Source organism: Cydia amplana, chromosome 26 (genome assembly GCF_948474715.1).
Source record: "Cydia amplana chromosome 26, ilCydAmpl1.1, whole genome shotgun sequence".
NCBI classification, from domain to species: domain Eukaryota; kingdom Metazoa; phylum Arthropoda; class Insecta; order Lepidoptera; family Tortricidae; genus Cydia; species Cydia amplana.
Genome location: NC_086094.1, coordinates 8,769,080 through 8,788,155, shown reverse-complemented (window position 1 = coordinate 8,788,155; position 19,076 = coordinate 8,769,080). Strand labels below are relative to the sequence as shown.

At 35.8% G+C, this 19,076-nt stretch overlaps 1 protein-coding gene and 1 long non-coding RNA gene across 2 annotated transcripts in view; one reads left to right on the top strand and one right to left on the bottom strand.

Annotated features, from left to right (window-relative positions):
• Positions 1-19,076, bottom strand: part of LOC134660300 (uncharacterized) — a 209,307-nt gene that overhangs the window by 48,505 nt on the left and 141,726 nt on the right. The window lies entirely within an intron of this gene.
• On the top strand, positions 217-18,931 carry LOC134659954 (probable serine/threonine-protein kinase clkA). Its single transcript, XM_063515651.1, has 14 exons — positions 217-240; positions 328-378; positions 905-920; positions 8,730-8,901; positions 9,737-9,804; positions 11,110-11,181; positions 11,807-11,851; positions 14,172-14,252; positions 14,421-14,609; positions 15,361-15,414; positions 16,009-16,059; positions 16,636-16,656; positions 16,858-16,905; positions 17,691-18,931. Exons 1-14 carry the CDS (start codon positions 217-219, stop codon positions 18,929-18,931), a joined length of 2,133 nt encoding a protein of 710 aa, XP_063371721.1.

Below are 19,076 nucleotides of genomic sequence, written 5' to 3'. Positions count from 1 at the left end.
TTTTCAAACCACCCACTACACATAATGTTAATTATTGTCAATAGTCCGACACGCAACACTCACAATATCCACGCACACGTCCGAAGATAGATCCTTTGGCTTTAACTTCTGTATCACTGGTTCCCAAGTTGGCGATAAGTTGAATCCATCCTCCCTATTAAAATTCCTGGGGTGTTTCTTGATTTCAATTGCTCCTCGCACAACTCGAGGATAATAATGGCGTTAGACCCGTCTATAAATGTGAGTTAATGTGTGTTCAAAACGCGACGGTTTTAAATCTTAAAATTTAATTTGTTTATAAAAAAGTGTATTTTGGTTTATTTGCAGGTGCTGGTGCCCCTTGTAATATTCCTGGATCAGTGCCCGGAGGCGCCGGAGGTACCCTACTTATAAACATATCAAGTGTGATACCCGGGGACACTCATCTGCTATACTATGTTTGACGGTCTGGCCTAGTGGGTAGTGGCCCTGCCTGTGAAGCCGCGGTCCTGGGTTCGAATCCCAGTAAGGGCATTTATTAGTGTGATGAGCACAGATATTTGTTCCAGAGTCATGGTTGTTTTCTATGTATTTAAGTATTTGTATATTATATATATCGTTGCCTGAGTACCCACAACACAAGCTTTCTTGAGCTTACCGTGGGGCTTAGTCAATTTGTGTAAAAAATGTCCTATAATATTTATTTATTTATTTATATGTTAACAGTTTTGAATGATTCACGGTTAGTTTTACTAGACTTATATCGACGGACATGAACTGAATCACGGTTCATATCCCGGTCGATATATCTAATAATATGTTACTCTTCGAAGGCTGCAAAAATATGTGACACGCTCTTATGACTCTACAAATAAAATCGTGTCAGACTTTTTTGCGGCCTTGGTTGTGTAACATATTATTGCAGGTGACTGTACACGAGGGTAACATTAGACAAAGGAAACGCTACCCACATTATGATTAAATCGGTGATTTATTTGCCAAAGAGAATTAAGAAGACATAGAGTGCTCAGTTTTGTTACCAATACGACTATTACTTTCGTAGTTGGCATCTAGCCTCAAGTAGCGGAATTATCAGTACTACAGAGAAATATAGTTAGACAAGAGTGCTCACTCCATACATCAGTTCAGATTATTAATTTCAGTGTCTACATCTAGCATCGAGTAGCGGAACTATCAGTACTGCTACTTGACAATAAATGTAGCACCGACCAGAAAGTCTTATCTCAACAGCATAGGACTTTCCGGTCGGTGCTACATCTATTGTCATTGAGCATTATATTGTGTTGAGCATTAGCATAGAGAAAAAAAAACATAGAGTGCTCACTCCATACATCAGTTTTAGTACTAAAAAGACTATTAGCATCTAGCATCGAGTAGCGGAACTATCAGTACTGCTACTTGACAATAGATGTAGCACCGACCGGAAAGTCTTATGCTGTTGAGATAAGACTTTCCGGTCGGTGCTACATCTATTGTCAAATAGCAGTACTGATAGTTGCGCTACTCGATGCTAGATGTAGACACTGAAATCATAAAGTAAGTATAGTATAGAGTAGTCGGCCCACACAAGCCTCGCTTAGTTCCACAAAAATTCAAGAGATGTCACTCAGAGCACCATTGGGCCTAAATATATATTTGTGTTATTTCAAATCTTGCCAATTTTTAAATTAACATGTATAGTTCTAATTTATTTAGCATATTACAACAAAAACCTTTTAAAACATCCATTTACACATAGTAAATCGACGCAGAAAAAAATTAATAAATAATGGCATGAACTATTCTAAGCGCCATCTATCGCATTACTAGACAGTTAGTTTCTTGCCGTTGTAACACACTAAATAGCTCGATTGTTTGAGAAAGACTATCAATAGATGTCACTGTAGTAAATCCTCATACTTTATGATCATATCAACATTATTAAGTAATAATATAATTTATCTCAAAAATGGACGGCAAAGTCGACGTTGCCGGTTAAAAAATAGGTCGCGAAGTGTGTAGTTTATGGTCATTCTAAAAATTAAAAACATTGCAGTCTCGATTTCGGGACTGCAATGTTGCATACAAATTCCATTATTAAACGAGTTCCAAACTTTTTAAAACTTTAAATGGCCTTATCAAATGCATGCATAGGTCCATTAAACAGCCAAACAGATGATCAGCACTTATTATTATTATAATGTTGGTACCGCGACTATTTAGGTGTCTCAAATACGTTGGCGTATTTTCAGCAGAAAAATACACATCTATTTTTTTTTAAAGGCGGCAAGCAAATCTTTTTAATGGTTTTACTTTTCTCTGTGAAAATTAGAACGTTGCTTCTGTAAAATATTTCTATTTCTTGCACCATTTTTGAGAAAAGCACTATATATGACTCGGCTGGAAGGCTACTTGCTGGCTTCGGATTCAATTAAACGGACTCCCAAGGTCGTCCGTTTAAAACGAATCCTCAGCCTGCAAGTAGCTACTTCCGAACCTCGACAATAATGTACTATTGTTCTTAGAAACGTGATAATAATTAAAATATATTAAACCTACATGGTATCATCACCCACACTGTTAAGTGTTAACTGTACCGATGTACAGTTAGGAGTGTTGCTGTTTGTATATTAATTTACTTAACCTTACGCATTGCAAAATTGTCCTCATATAGCTATACATATATTTTAGGACAGTCTTACACTAATCGACCTACTTGGTAACAAAACATTGTAAATTCTTGAGCAGTTTGAATAGCAGGGCAGGTGACAAAAACTTGCTCAAAAGCATAGAAGGTAGCATCCTATAGAAGTGGTCTACGCGTGCCTCCGTGAGGGACAAAACATATAAATTCGACCAATCAAAGCGTCGCATTGCGCCGCTATGATTGGTCGAATTTATTTGTTATGGTGGGCAACCAATGAATTCGACCAATCACGGTGGTCAATTTACGGTGGGGAATAAAATAAGATGTGAGACTGTGACAAGGACAAACAATAATAGCGCTTTCGCTGCTACTCCTACTGAAAGATACATAAGACTATCCCGTTCTGTCAGTTATCCCCTGCTTCTATTCATGCTCAAAAGAGAAGAGACATCCGACATTTAAAAAAATATCCCTATATGTATGAGAGCAATAATACAATGTGTAAATGTAAATACATACATATCTTATATTTTGTGATCATATAAAAGCTGGAAGTCCTAGGTTCGGATCCCCCTAAAAGTGTATTAATATGGTGTCCCATGGTGGTGGCCCATTTGTCCCCGCCGCCATACAAGAGGTGTGGACAGATGGGAATAGATATAGACCATTAATATATACACACACAATTAAAAAACAAATAAATGTCCTATGAGGATTTGAACCCAGGACCTCCTACTTCATAGGCAGAAGGCAGGGTCACTGTCACTACTGACTAGCTAGGAGGCCGTAGAAATAATATACAATTTATATATGTTTAAATTAAGTACAGTCAGCGTCGTATAGTAGGTCGCATCCAAAGTATTCAAATAGTTCAGTACGCCATACAAATAATATGGTGTACCGAACTATTTGAATACTTTGGATGCTACCTACTATATGACGCTGACTGTACTTATATAACAATTAACAAATCAGACTGGTAGCCACAGTTTAATGGCTAATCTAGGATTAAAACTTTTTAGTGGCTTGCCATTATGTTCAAAACATTTAGCTTCATACCACATCAAATATTTAAGTTTACCGCCCCATTGCCCGCCAGCATTGAACAAATTGGTTGTTAGTGGGTAGACAAAATAAAGTCACTATCATGTTAAACATTGAATTTATTAATTGTATTTTATTATTTTTAAGAGAATCTTCATAGCATGTGTCTGTCCGTTGAAACAGGAATCAATCTCAACCATCTTCCACTCAAAATATTTTACTTGTGGTACAGTCGCCATCAGATATATCGGAGCGGCCAAGGCGCTCACAAATATCTAAACACGCCTCTATTGTCAGGGCGTTAGAGTGCGTGTTCAGATATTGTGAACACCTTGGCCGTTCCGATATATCTGATGGCGACTGTACAGAGATGCATTGACTATTTCATCTTCACTCTCTTGTTGCATACGAGTACATTGTAACTTCTAGTGGCTAGAGGCTGGGTCCTGAAATCAGAAACATATTTTTTATATATAAAATGTAATAATATCACAATAAAGTTAATACACATTGCCTTCACATTGGAGTCTGTTTGCAAATTGATTACATACATTTGCTTACTTTCACTTGCATTAAGTGGCAAACACTAACCATTGTATAGATTTAGACCAAGAAAAGTCTGCAGCGATATTGATCGCCTGCGCAGTACATGTGTTATTTTAAATGTCCAACGTCTTTGAAATTATGATGTATCAATAACAGATGCACTGCGTGGGCTATCAAAATCGCTGCAGACTTTTCTTGCTCTAACTCTAAATACTTTGGAATCTTTCGCTTGCTCGGGTATCAATATTAGCATGGGGGGTTAAAATAAAACTTGACAATAGTTATTAGTGGGCAAGGGGGCAAAGCAGTTGTTTAACCGCTCATGCTAATGTTGATTCCAGAGCAAGCAGAAGATTTGAACTATGAGCGTAGCGAGTGGTTCGAGAAGTGGAATCTTGAGCGTTGTGAGAATTCAAGGCACGAGGGTTAAACAAACATTGCCACCTAATGAAACACAGAATTTATCACCATGCCAAAGCAGGGAAAATACCAACTATAAAATACCAAAAAAATCAAATCCACATGAACATTATAAAGAATTTATAATTCAAAATCATCATTTAAAAGTAAATTTAGTTTTCTCATTAGTATTTGAACAATCAAGGGGGCCTTTACCAGTTGGTGTGGTGATAAATTATTTAATTAACCTTTGTATTCAAAACAAACTTACCTGAAGTGTTAATTTTTTATCATTTATTGGCAAACAGTAGACACTGTCAGATTAATATGTAGATCTTACGATGAGTAGTGTTCCGTTACTACATCGGCAATTCACGTCATCATCACAGGTCTTTCCGTCTATTGCAGACGATTTATGCATTGCTGTTTAGACAACGGGTTTGGTGACTGTGGAGGCCGATGCGTGAGCGGCACGACCTCCCACATTTTGGGCACATATCACGCTTAGCACAGTCTTTAAAGCGCCACATCGGTCTTCCAACGTTCCTTTTAGCATACCTACGCAACTGCACCAAGCAAGACACGTCTAGGTATTCTATTCACGTACTTGTACTATATTTCAAATGAAGCTATAATATGAAATTAAAAAGTTTGTATAAACAGAAACAAAGCAAAGGCAACAAACGCGGTGCCGCTTTGTGGCGACATGACTACTTGACAGTTAATTTTTAGTGTTGCCGTTGAAAGTTCTTTCTTGTCCCTAAATAGAGCTTTTATGATTTATTATTATACAATATTATTAGTTCAAATAAAATATGATATTCCAAAAGACAAATAATATTATATAGTACTTAAATTCCAAAATAATGATAATTATGCCTCAGTGTCCATTTCTGCTTTTTTAAGGAACAGGCGTATAACATTACCCTGAAGTAGGGGACTAATTTTAAAATAGCAATAATCATTACTTGATGCTCTTGATGCCGTTTTTGACGTTTCTGTGCACGCTGTTGTCTGTCTATACTTATAGGTCACATAATTAGTGATACAAACACCTGCCTGGTCAATATACGCAAAATTAGATATATTTATTCTAATTATAACAGAAAAAGTTTATTAAAACAAACATTAAATGCTTTTGTGTAATAATTTCAGGTTTGATAGGTACGGGTTTTGCCATGGGAGAAGTTGAAAAGGAACGTTATGAAAACATATCTTTGTATGTATAGGTACTAAGATGGTACAAATCATGTACAAATCTGTTGCTTAAAAATAAAAGCACGACGCGACGTTGCCAAACTGCTATGAGTTACTGCGAAGCGAGTCCAGTTTAACTCGACAACGTCGCATTGTATTGTTACAATAGGATATTTTCGTACTAGTCAAATCAGTTACTTTTTTATAGTTATTGCAATGCAACTTGTATCGTAAATTTTTAGAAGGCACGATAAGAGTGAATTGAGCATGAATTGAGGTATTTTATCTCATTAGGATCGAAAGAGCTCGTGAATTTGAGTACAAATAACACAAAAGTGGCAAAAAAGTACACAATATAAAAAATGGCAAAAAATAGTAGTTTTCGATATAAGTGCGAGAAGTATGTCATTTTGCACGAGTACCGAGCTTTCGATTTTTCCGGTAATATACTGAGGGGCTACCGCCAAAACCGAAATTCGCAAATTGCGGGGATCTTTCTCTTTTACTCCAGTGCAGGCGTAATTAGAGTGACAGAGAAAAATGCCCGCAATTTGCGAAATTCGATTTTCGCGGTTATAGCCCTGTCACTTACAACGGATGCCTTTGCTTTGATATCTGGTGGCGTTAAATTAACTCCAAAATCGTCTGAATCACTCATTTTTATTTAATAACTTATGCTTTCTTGGCAATTACTTACAAACATAAATCACTTTAAATGTTGAATAAAAAAGGCGGGAAGGGAATAAAAAAAGTTTTACTTTTAATTGCCATTTTTTTCAATGTGGATTCTGTTGTCACTGTTGTCAGCATTATGCCAATTGAAGAGAAATTGTATTATTAAAATTAATAAAATTAATTTTCAGAACATATAATTATACATGGTCAACCAGATCTTGACAGTAGAAAAAGGCGGCAAATTTGAAAAATGTAGGCGCGAAAGGATATCGTCCCATAGAAAATTTGAATTTCGCGCCTTTATTTTACTGACAAGATTTGGTTGACCAGCTATATGTAAAAAAACATGAATCTTTTTTTATTTCATTATATTGATATATATCTAATTAATTACATTTATATTAAGTGTATAAAGTGTATTGTACGAACGTCAGCTTCATTCAGTCGCGCGTTGTTCAAGTAATACTATTGGGTCTCGAATAATACTCCTTTATGCCCAATCGCGCGTTGTTCAGGTGGGTCATTTATAAGCGGGTCTCGCATAATACTCATTTATTTAAAATGTATCAATCAGATTACTTTTTAGCACTAGTGTAAAAAAATCAAACTTTACGCACGATTTGCAGCTACAAAAACTAAACTTTTTGAGCAATTGGATTAAAAAAATATAAAGAAACGCTCAAGTACCAGTGGCATGGTGGCATATAGACGGACTTACGCCAGTAGTAATGTCTAATCCTTTTGCCATGCACCAATGGTAGCATGCGCAAAATTATTATGACAGGTATTTATTTTCAGCCGGTTTAAATAGTTTCGGCAAGACTTATGTAGCATTCTTATAATATATAAATATTATCATCACCACAGTATCGTTTTCCGAAATTACTTTATGGTTATACCGTTTGGCTACGCTATTTCTCTGTACCCTGCCTCTCCCTTCCCTCCCTGTACTCCTTAAGTACCCGAACTCTCTTTACTCCTACTGAAAGATACATAAGACTATCCTGTTCGGTCATTTCCTTCCACCCCTCATGCTTGATCCAGTTTTAAACTAGATTCATGATTTATTCAATACGCTATAAAGCGACATCTGTTGATTACTTCTACTCGTTGGCAACGACATATGTCTACTAACTTTCAATGAAGACATATAGATGTCGTTAGGAATTCTATGATTTGGATGTGACACAGCGCCATCTTGTATCCATGATAGGCAACAGTGCATTTTCAGTGACGCCATCTAGTAATGATGCGCTTTTAGGCGGTCACATTTGAATGTATGGGATAGCAGCGTCTGTATATATGTAGTCTGTGCTGAAATTAATAGTCTGAACTTATGTATGGAGTGAGCACTCTTGTCTTACTATATTTCTCTATGATTTTACGGACCTATAAATCCCGTCTTTTGATAGGCTTGCGTAGGGATATAAATCCAACACGTAGAGGCCCATTGGAGAGCTTTAATGTTCTGTAGAACGCCTGCTGGAACCCGTTCACAGACGCAACAATAGACACCCATGAACCGGTCTCAGCAGGCATTGGGACTATTGTAGAAAAAGTGAACAGTATACCGGTCTATGGATTGAAGTTTGGGTGGACCTGCCATAACAATATAATATATAATAAATAAAAAATATATAATATTTCGCCCTTGAGCTTGCGTCGCGAACGAACTGATGTTATAATTCTTTATAAAGTCATAAACAACATTATTGACGCCCCTGAGTTGTTAAAATCTATTTCCTTTAGAGTACCTCGTCGTTGTGAGCGAGCATGTAGAAAGAAGAACCTCTTTTATATTCCTCGTAGTCGAACTTCTTACGCGAGAAACGGTTTCATTAGAAGAGCATGCAGGATGTATGATGATAAATTTCAAAATTTAGATATTTTCAATGTAAAGTTTAGTAGTTTCAAACGACTGACCTTGAAGTGTATTAATGGGCTTTAATTAGATAGTTATTAGTTAACTCTAAGTGCACTTTTAGTTTGTTATTATTGTAACTTCAATTTCATTTCAACTTTGAAATTCATTTAGTTTAGTACTACTTATATAAGTTATATGGTTAATATATATTCTAATTAAGGAAACTGTAGGTATATAAGTCTGATAACCCTTCATTGTAATAATGTATTACTATAAGAGACTGTTTGTTTCTAAATAAAGAAAATTAAATTAAATTAAACAATGTTTTCACTTAACTATATTTTTTATTTATTTGTTTTTTTTTAATTGGTTTATCAGGTGGCTTTGGGGCTGCGACTGGTCTCGCTGGTAGTGCCCTCAAGACTAAAGCAGCCTTCTTCAACTCAGCTTTCGGTGGAGTCGGTGGCGGCGCTGGCGGCTTGCAAGGTAGGACTTTGTCAGGCGTGGCTCACTCCGCGATTCCGTCGCGTCGCAAGTACCGTAAAACGGGGTGAGTAGGTTTCGCGGGGAGAGGTGGGTTATGAATGGGGAGAGAAGGTTTGAGAGGGGGGTGAGAAGGGATTTTAAGGCTACTGCTACAAAAATAATGTATTCCAATTTAAAATGGAGCTATAGTAATACGCATAATAAAAAAAATCGATCCAACAATCTTCTAAAATCACCTTTGTATGAAAACCCCTCTCACCCCAAATACGAGGCACTACGGGGTGAGGTGGGTTTTCCTCTTTATCGTCAAAGTTATGAAATGGAACTACCCAAAATAAAATAAAAACTAAAATACAAACGTCCGGAACACTTATTATATACACCATTCAGTTTTCATATGTAAAAATAAAATGTTATCGAGGTTTGAATTTCAGTTTTGACCCTACTCACCCCATTTTACGGTACATGCGGCCCACACCAATTTTGGTGTCTAGCAGTAGTTGCCGCGCACCGCTACGGAACGGACGCCTGCTCGCGCTTGCGCCGTCCGTAATATGAGTTCCGCTTGGCAACTAATCCCAGGAATCAGCGTGGGCACTAGTTTTTACGAAAGCGACTGCCATCTGACCTTCCAATCCAGAGGGTAAACTAGGCCATTATTGGGATTAGTCCGGTTTCCTCACGACGTTTTCTTTGGTATATGACATCTATTTCAGTTTATAATATTCAATTCAACGCGGTATCGCAGCGAGTGTGATGGGCACCTTTGCGCCATGGGGAGGCCTCTTTCAGTAGTTTTTATATTCCTTGTTTTATTTTAGATATATTTAGGGTTGTTAGTTTTAATTTAGTATTATTCATAGATGTATTTAGTTTATAAAATATGTTGTTGTTATTAGGAGCTACACGGGGTGGCAGGACCGATCGCGGCTACAGGGCACAGGGAGGCGTGTACCCACAGGCTGCCGTAAGTTCATTCAACATCATAAACTGCAATACAAGTCATCACAATAAAGAAAAAAACCAGCCAAGTGCGAGTCGGACACGCGTCCCAAGGGTTCCGTACATTAAGTCCGACTCACGCTTGACTGCACAAGTGCACATCACTACATAGTATAAAACAAAGTCGCTTCCCGCTGTCTGTCTGTATGTATGCTTAGATCATTAAAACTACACAACGGATTTTCCGACTGTTCCGTACCTCAAAAGGAAAAAACGGAACCCTTATAGGATCACTCGTGCCTCTGTCTGTCCGTCTGTCACAGCCTATTTTCTCCGAAACTACTGGACCAATTAAGTTGAAATTTGGTACAAATATGTAAGTTTGTGACCCAAAGACGGACATGTAACGAAAACAAATGAATTTTAAACATGGAGGCCACTTTCTAGGGGTAAATGAGAAAAAAAAAAAGTTTCTCAAACTATATCGTGTTACATATAAAACGAAAGAGCTACTTGTGAGTTACTCAAATATTTATATCTAAAATTACAAATTAAAATTATAAATTAAAAAAAAAGACAACGCTTCAAGTCGTTCCCGGCGCAAAGGTGCCCATGATGCTCGCAGCATTGCCACGCTGGATCACCAGGGACAGCCTTTGCACGAGGAACGACTCGGAGCGGGGGCCTTCCCCTTTCTGTCTGAGTCGACGTCCTAATAAGTTACTCAAATAATTTTTTTATATAATTTTAGGATAAATAATTAAGAAGTAACTCAAGAATGTTATAAAAATAACCATTCCCTCCGAAACTCTCACTCCTGTAACGAACTATTTTGTGTTTTTTTTTTTCAAAATTTTAGACCCAGTAGTTTCTGAGATAAAGGGGAAGGAATGGTCATTTTTGTGGCTATTTTCTTAAATAACTTCAAAAAAAATGTTTGAAATTTTTTATATGAGCTCTTTCATTTGATATATAATTAGATAATTACCTACACATACAATTATAATCACGAATGTATAGTTTTCAGAGTTTTCCCCGTACTTGTAGTATAAGCGATGTTACTTGCTAAATTTCATAGTTATTTTTTATTAATTTTAACTTAGATAATCGTATTTGAAATATATTTAATAAATTTTCAGGGTAGCGGTTTATTCGGTGCTTTGGGTAAGTCAAATTTTCAAGTAAGTTTGTGGCTTCCAAATCAGACTGTGTAGAGTTGGCTGTAGAATGGACTTTATTGCTTTGGCAATAACATCAAAACAAAAATATAATAAAATATTACAATTTTATTAAGTGTTTGTCAAAAATCTTATTTTTGTTTATTTTTCAGGATTTCTTGTTCAGGGTCTCACCGACGTCGTTGGCAACGCAGGCAGCATCTTGGATGATGTTATTCATCTAAGTAAGTGGACTGTACAGACAAACAATTCAACTTCAGTACCATTTAGTACCTTGTCACAGTGACAATCAATATGAAGTCGCTAGGGACCTCATAGTATGAGGTCCCTAGCGACTTCATATTGATTGTATGAGGCTCATACTGTTGTCACTGTGAAAAGGTACAAAATGGTACTGAAATTAAATTCCTTGGACGAACTTAGTCATAATATAATAATAGGCAGTCAAACCAATTTATGGGTAAAAGTAGGTACGACTACAAACTACAATAGAATTCAATAGAACTTGCTAACTATGTAAACAAACCGCCATACTAAAATTTACACTAAATGTCAATTTACTAGTAACTTTTGTTTACATAGTTAGCAAGTTCTATTGAATGGCACTTTATGTGGGACGTTACTATATCGATTTGTATTATTATTAAAGATTATGTATCGTTTGCCCGCATTTTCGTTAGTCATAATGGACCTATTTGATTCAGAAATGAGTAACTTCCACACACAACACAGCAGAATTGCGACAAAACAAACCTAACCTAACCTATCTATAGGATAACTAATTTAAAGTCACTAAGGGTAGCTATAATCTTGTTGTGTATTAAATTTTAATGTATTACTTTCTTACAGGAGTCCCAGCCATTCTCGACGATGGATTCAACGCTATCATTAGTGGTAAGCCTGTAATCAAAATATCTATAGCTATCTGGACATATATGATAGTTAATAATGTAAAACATGGAAGATATTTCGATTAGTTGAAATTACCCTGCAGTCAGGATTACGCCACTGCACCTTACATAAAAAGCAGCTCCGTTATATAGTATATATAGCAAATTAGCTACGGAAAAGTACCCTGAATTTAAAAAATATATTAATTCTTCAAATATTGTGGAGCTTCACTAAGAAAATATTTGATTTTCTAGCCGAGTCATTCTACAGAAATCTCATTCCCCTGGCTATACCTATTCGCTGATTCCCAAGAGATTCCGCTTAGCTGTTTGTGTTGTAGATGGGGCTTGGCACGGGTTACATAGTGACCAAAAATGAGATGCTACTATAGTTCATTTTTTTTAGCATTAGAAAGAACTTGAAAGAAGGTAAGCGATTTTGACATGTCTTTTAAACACTTTTAGTTGAAAAATCAATAACTATTACTTATGAAAGCAGAAGACTATAAAAAGATCATATTAGATTCATAATTGTTACATATTTACCGTAACTTATTTTTAAAATGAGTTTTTCAATTAAAAGACACATCAAGATGGTTTACCTTATTTCTAATGCTAAAAAAAAAGAAGTATAAAGCGGAATCTCCTGGGAATTAGCGAATATGTATTGCCAGGGGAATGAAATTTTTGTAGAATGACCAGCCACGAGCGTATGAAAAATATGTTTTATTTTTCTATTTTGCATAGTACCTACATAATTCATGATACTTCATATATTTTAGGGATACACATCGGATACTATCTTTTTTTTTATCTGATTAATTCTTAAATTTAAATATGTAAAATGTATTGTCATTAAACTAGATTTAGATCAGTTAAGTTCGTAGGTACATAAGTATTAACGTCTATTTTTTTTAGCTGCCCGTGGTATTGGTGGCATCATCGACGCTTTGATCCCAGGACGTAAGTAACACAATTTTATTTACATTTCTCATGCTCTGAAAGTAGGCCATTGTGGCTCTATGGAGAGTGCAGAAAGTGATGTCCCGGGTGGCCGAGGGGCTTAGGCACCTGACGCTATAGCCGCCAAGGTGAGAACCGCTGGCGCTTCGCCATCGAATCGCTTTGTGTTTCTCTATCACTCTTCCATATTAGTGTGACAGTGACGGTTGCGTTTCGTTCGCCAAGGAGCGTTAGCGATTGGCGTTCTCTACGGGGCCTGGCGGCCTAGCCAAGGTTACAATCGCTATCGCTTCGCCATCGAATCGCTTTGTGTTTCTCTATCACTCTTCCATATTAGTGTGACAGTGACGGTTGCGTTTCGTTCGCTACGGAGCGTTAGCGATTGGCATGTTCTCTACGGGGCCTGGTTCGATTCCAGCCTGGGGCACTGCAGGTCTTGCTCACGCTATTCTCACATGACATTTTATTTCGGGTCTGTGGTTACGGTTGTCACCACAGACCTTGTTGTAACCTCGTAAACCTAAGGGTAAGTTCTGTGCTTTTGAATTTGCAACTTTCTTTTATTTCTATAAAAGTTCGAAACTCCAATTCTACCGCACAATGTATGTATTACGATGTACCCTCATTTTCAATGAAATTCCAAGTTTCATAAAACAAACAAATATAATTTCTTTAGTCTCGTAATTTTTATAATAAATTAAATTCTAAACAAATTAAAAAACAACAATTATATTCAAACTTCGCTATAAGAAGTATAAAGCTATAATTTCGTATGGTGGGTGGCACGAGGTTACTCATTCTTGTATAGGTACTTGGGGACTTACGCGGTTAAATATTATTATGTACACGTCAATAGGTTTATATAAGTGTGTATCTAAAAGTCTGATATAAATAGTTTAACTGTTAGGTACCTGACTATGGTTTTTTCATATCATATCTCTATAAACATACTATTGTACGAAATCGCGCTAATGATTCGCCATATTCTTTAATTTTTTTAAATAATTAAAATAAACAAGTTTTAATTTTTTTAATAAATATTTTTCTTTTTCAGTTGGTTCTCTCCTTGGAAACTGTAAGTATTTTTATAAGATAGGTAAACAAAAATAATAATTTTGAAGTAATCGTATTTTATTGTTGGTTTTATTACCTAAGTTGTTTATTTAACATAATTTATTACAAGGTAATTACTTAATCTAGTGTAAATTTTATTGTTAGTAATCTACAATAGGACAGAGTCTCGGCTGGTTATATCTCGTGTAGCTTTTTCGAATCATTCTCTAGTAATTTAGTAGAGTATTAGACATGCGCCTGCAAATTGTACCTTGTAATAAGTTAGCTGACCTACCCTTATTTTCCAGTGGTCATCTCCATCGGAAAGATCCTCATCTGTATCCTCGGATCACCAGGCTCGAGTGGCAGCGTTTTTGGCAGAACCCCAGGTAAAACAAAAACTACTTATATCACTAGCTGGGCCTTAGCGAAAGTGACGCATGACATGATAAGTGATACAAATGCGACCATGATACCGCCGCTGGAGGCCTTGACTTTTTCTTTCAAATTTAAATGGACGTGAATCTAAATAAATATCTCCATAAATTTTTTGTCAGGCCGGGACAACACCCGCGACATCCCCTACATCTGCACGCCCAACTACGGCCGCAACTGGGGTTGCAGCTACAATGGCGTCTACTACGCCAGCTCCATTATCAAGTACTACAAGGTCCAGAACGCCAGGCAGCAAGCCCTTCGCTACGTCGACCAGTACACTAGTGGCCAGGGAGTTGATAGCTTGACCGGTAAGGGTAACAGGTTTTTGTTAAGTAACCGGTTTTTAACAAATGAGAGTTTTGTTGAGAAAATTGTGTGATGCCTCTTTTACTGAATAAAATATTGCCTATGAAATAATTTTAAATAATACAAACTGAAGAACTCAAGAAAGCAAGCGCTTTGGTTAAGTGACCAGTACACGGCCAGGGAGTTGACGGCTTCACCGGTAAGGGTAACCGGTTTTTGTAAGTGGTATTAAATTTGATCTGTATAATAATTTAATATTATTAGGGAATAATATTAACATCAATAAATTGCTCTGATAATTAGCTTAAGATATGTTTATTTTATTTTATTTATTATTGGGAAACAAACAGCGAAAAAAAAAATACATATGTTTAAACAAATACAGAAAACACATAAGCCATAACAGTTTCCACTTATAGAGTAATAACATTTTTGTTGCTCAAACTAGACTTACACAATTTGGTTGAACTTTTATGACTTTGTATGGTTAAATGTAGGTTTAGGTAAGATTATCAAATTAAACCTTAAAACAATAACTAAACTATAGCGATATATACATGCAGCTCGTTATCATACTGAATACAGATCTTTAAAATCTAATGTACTTACATTTTTTATTTATTTTTTAATTACAATACTTTGTTTTTTGTTTTTTTTTTTTTTATATAATAGGCATATACAAATGTAAATATTGTAAATAATACCTACTACGCAGTACGCGTCAAAAGTTATATAACATTTATTTTATTTCAGGATCACGCAGGATTGTCGTCACCCACATTATCGATCTCGCTACTATATTCGACAGTACGTATTTGTTTACTATGGTATTTATTATTTATTTATATTTTGGTGTTAAATTGCAGCATTGTGGAAAATTTGCTTAACGAATAACCCGTTTAAATTAAAACGGGTTATTCGTTAAGCAAATTTCCCAGTTAACTGGCGACCTAGCCAAGGTGACAATCTGACAATCGCTTGCGTGTCGCCATCGAATCGATTTGTTTCTCTCTATCACTCTTCCATATTAGTGTGACAGTGACAGTTGCGATTCGTTCGCGACGTAGCGTTAGCGATTGGCATGTTGTCTACGGGGCCTGCTCTTTTAGTAAAAAAAAAAAAATTAAATTTTATATCAAAAACGAATTAAATAGATAGAATAATATTAACTTAACTTTGTTTGTACGTTTGTGTTTTGTTAATTGTTTTCATATAATAAATATAAATGTATTAATCACGACAAATTGCGCACTAGAAGAATATGAATATGAATATATTATATTTCAAGTTATTTACTCGCAAAATAAATTCATTGCACTATTCAATTCCTTATTTTTTTGTAAAATAGTTTGTATGTCCTATTATTTGTGACAAATATTTATTGATTTCTTTATTTTTCAGAGGGATCAGTCAACTGGAGCGACGGTGACATCACCCGTATTGTTATCAACAGTAAGTAATATTACAAAAAAGTCTTAGGTATTTATTAGTAGTTAGAATACAGCCAAAATACATTTATTAAAAATGTATACGTGAAATATGTCATACAGAAATATAAAAATATAATAAAAAGTAATAAAAAATGATATATTCCTTTCCGATCAAAGCGTTTATTCATATGTAGCTTTAGGGTTCCACGAGTGACGAGTCCCTTTACATAATTTCATATCAAGATTTTGAGTACCTAACCTTGAAGTTAAAACAATTATGTTTTTTTTTTCAGTCATGGTCATTCAGGGAGCTATTGGTGACAGCTACCAAAGCGGGCGTGAGTAATATTTTATAAGCTTAAAATATAGGCTATTACTATAAAAATACATTAAAAAAAATTTTTGACAGGTTGTCTGAAACTTTATTTATTTATTTATTTGAATGAGTCAACAAAGCATTTATAATAATAATGAAGTTGTCTACACCTATTTTGTTGAAATTGGTTTATTTATTTGTATGCAAGAAGTAAAAGATAAGATCGTGCTACATTTTTAAGTTTGTTTTTTATATAAAACTAATCATATTATTTGTTTTCAGTGGGATATCAGATCATTGACCGTAAGTATTTTTAATTTATTTTTAATAATGTAAAAAACTATCGTTAAACAATTGCATTTTTTCTAAAACTGGTTTAATTCATTCATCAAAAGAAAAACATTATTATTGGATCTAAATATAAACCTTACTCTAAACTAAAAGTACATTAATCTAAAATAAAATTGAAAACAATGATATTTATATTTATATTTATTATTTCAGAATGGATTTCCATCTTGAAGAAGAACAACAAGAACAAGAGATTCCCAGGTAATTTAAAAAAAAGAGATAATATAATATTATAGTATAAGTTAGTACCTACTTAGGCTACTAAGCAGTCGCCTTGTGTCGCCGCCTTAATTTCGAGCAGGCTGAAATCCAGCGCTGAACCCCTGTAGGTAGGTAGTTATAGGCGGGGCTTCCAGCTGATTAGCTGATACTGTCCTATTGTCACGTAGATTGTAATTTGAGTTTATTTATACATATATGTATATTGTCCAGGTTAAGTAAAGCGTGTATATGTAGGCTGGCAAAACAATAGTAAGTAAAAAAAGAAAATGTGTATATCCTTAATATATGTATATGATAATTTAATAATTTGGTACTGTCAAAGAACCAGTACCATGAATAGACCTGATATACCATGATAGTACCTGGAATATCAGTACCATGTCGTACCTTGATACAGTGATAATCAATATGAAACTCGCTAGGGATCTCATACTATTGTCACTGTGACAAGGTACGAAATGGTACTGAAATTAATTTCCTTGTCCGTACCATCATACTGATGCCGGTGCTGAGCTAATTTGGTGCCTTCATGTATTTATATTCTATTTACTTCTCTCGTCGCTCAAATGTTAGCTGGAAGATATGCCTAAATGGGATAAGTTCGCCTTTGTACAGAGTTATTGTATTATCTCTTTGTTATGTACTGGTTTTAAGCAATAAAATGTTCTGATCTGATGATGGACTCAGAAGGTAGACAGTAGAATTCATCCATTAACTTATTCTTAGACAGTGAAATTCATCTTTAACTTCTTCTTTTTTTCTAGATCTGTCTAAGTACCGTGCTCAAATCTTCGCCGCTCTCAAAGGTGCCAAAGAAGACCAATGGGCAGGATCCTTCAAGAGGTCCGGCTCCAACAGCGAATCCAACAACAGCTCTAACAGGAGATCCAACAACTATTCTAGTGAGGAATCTAACAACAACTCGAACATCAGGAGATCCAACAACGACTCTAGTGAGGAATCTAACAACAACTTGAACAGGAGATCCAATAACTATTCTAGTGAGGAATCTAACAACAACTCGAACAGGAGATCCAACAACGATTCTAGTGAGGAATCTAACAACAACTCGAACAGGAATTACAACAACGATTCTAGTGAGGAATCTAACAACAACTCGAACAGGAGATCCAACAACGATTCTAGTGAGGAATCTAACAACAACTCGAACAGGAGATCCAACAACGATTCTAGTGAGCAATCTAACAACAACTCGAACAGGAGATCCAACAACGATTATAGTGAGCAATCTAACAACAACTCGAACAGGAGATCCAACAACGATTACAGTGAGGAATCTAACAATAACTCGAACAGGAGATCCAACAACGATTCTAGCGATGAATCTAACAACAGCTCTCAGAGGGGATCTAACAACTCTAATGATAACGAATCTAGCAACGACTCTAGCAGGGGATCTAACAACTCTAATGATAATGAATCTAGCAACGACTCTAGCAGGGGATCTAACAACTCTAATGATAACGAATCTAGCAACGACTCTAACAGGGGATCTAACAACTCTAATGATAACGAATCTAGCAACGACTCTAGCAGGGGATCTAACAACTCTAATGATAATGAATCTAGCAACGACTCTAGCAGGGGATCTAACAATAATGATAAGGAATCTAGCAACAACTCTAGCAGGGGATCTAAAAACTCTAATGATGATTCTAACAACAGCTCCAACCTGGGATCTAACTCCAGCAATAGTAATGGTAACGACTCAAGCCAATCAGCCTCTGACTACGATGACAGCGACAGCAGCGAATACTTAAGGAAACGCGACCAAAGCGGAAAATACAGTAAAGGTGCCGAAGAGAATGCTCAATCAAACAGCAGCTCCGGAAGCGGCAAATCCGTTGTAAACAAAGATGGAAGCTCATCTAAGGAATACAACTCAAACAACAATGAGCAAAGCAACAACAAAAAGTCTTATGAGAGCGGAAACAATCGCTCCAGTGATTTGGAGTACAGGAAAACTTCTGGTGATGATTGTTAGAAATCTTGAATGTTAATGTAAAATGATTTGCAACATTTCTGTTACATAGATGGTTCAAAATCAAACGCTTCATTTTGTTAATTTAAATCTGTTTTCAAAAAGAACACTATAGCAAACTGATGTGCCGTTGCGAAGCTTTCAAAAT

Bases quoted from the DNA above. Each gene is read 5' to 3' on its own strand.
- LOC134659954 (XM_063515651.1), top strand. From the start codon at position 217: ATGGCGTTAGACCCGTCTATAAAT. The intron at 16,060-16,635 runs GTAAGTAATATT...ATTTGTTTTCAG, and splicing joins CACCCGTATTGTTATCAACA to TGGGATATCAGATCATTGAC. The intron at 16,906-17,690 runs GTAATTTAAAAA...CTTTTTTTCTAG, and splicing joins CAAGAACAAGAGATTCCCAG to ATCTGTCTAAGTACCGTGCT.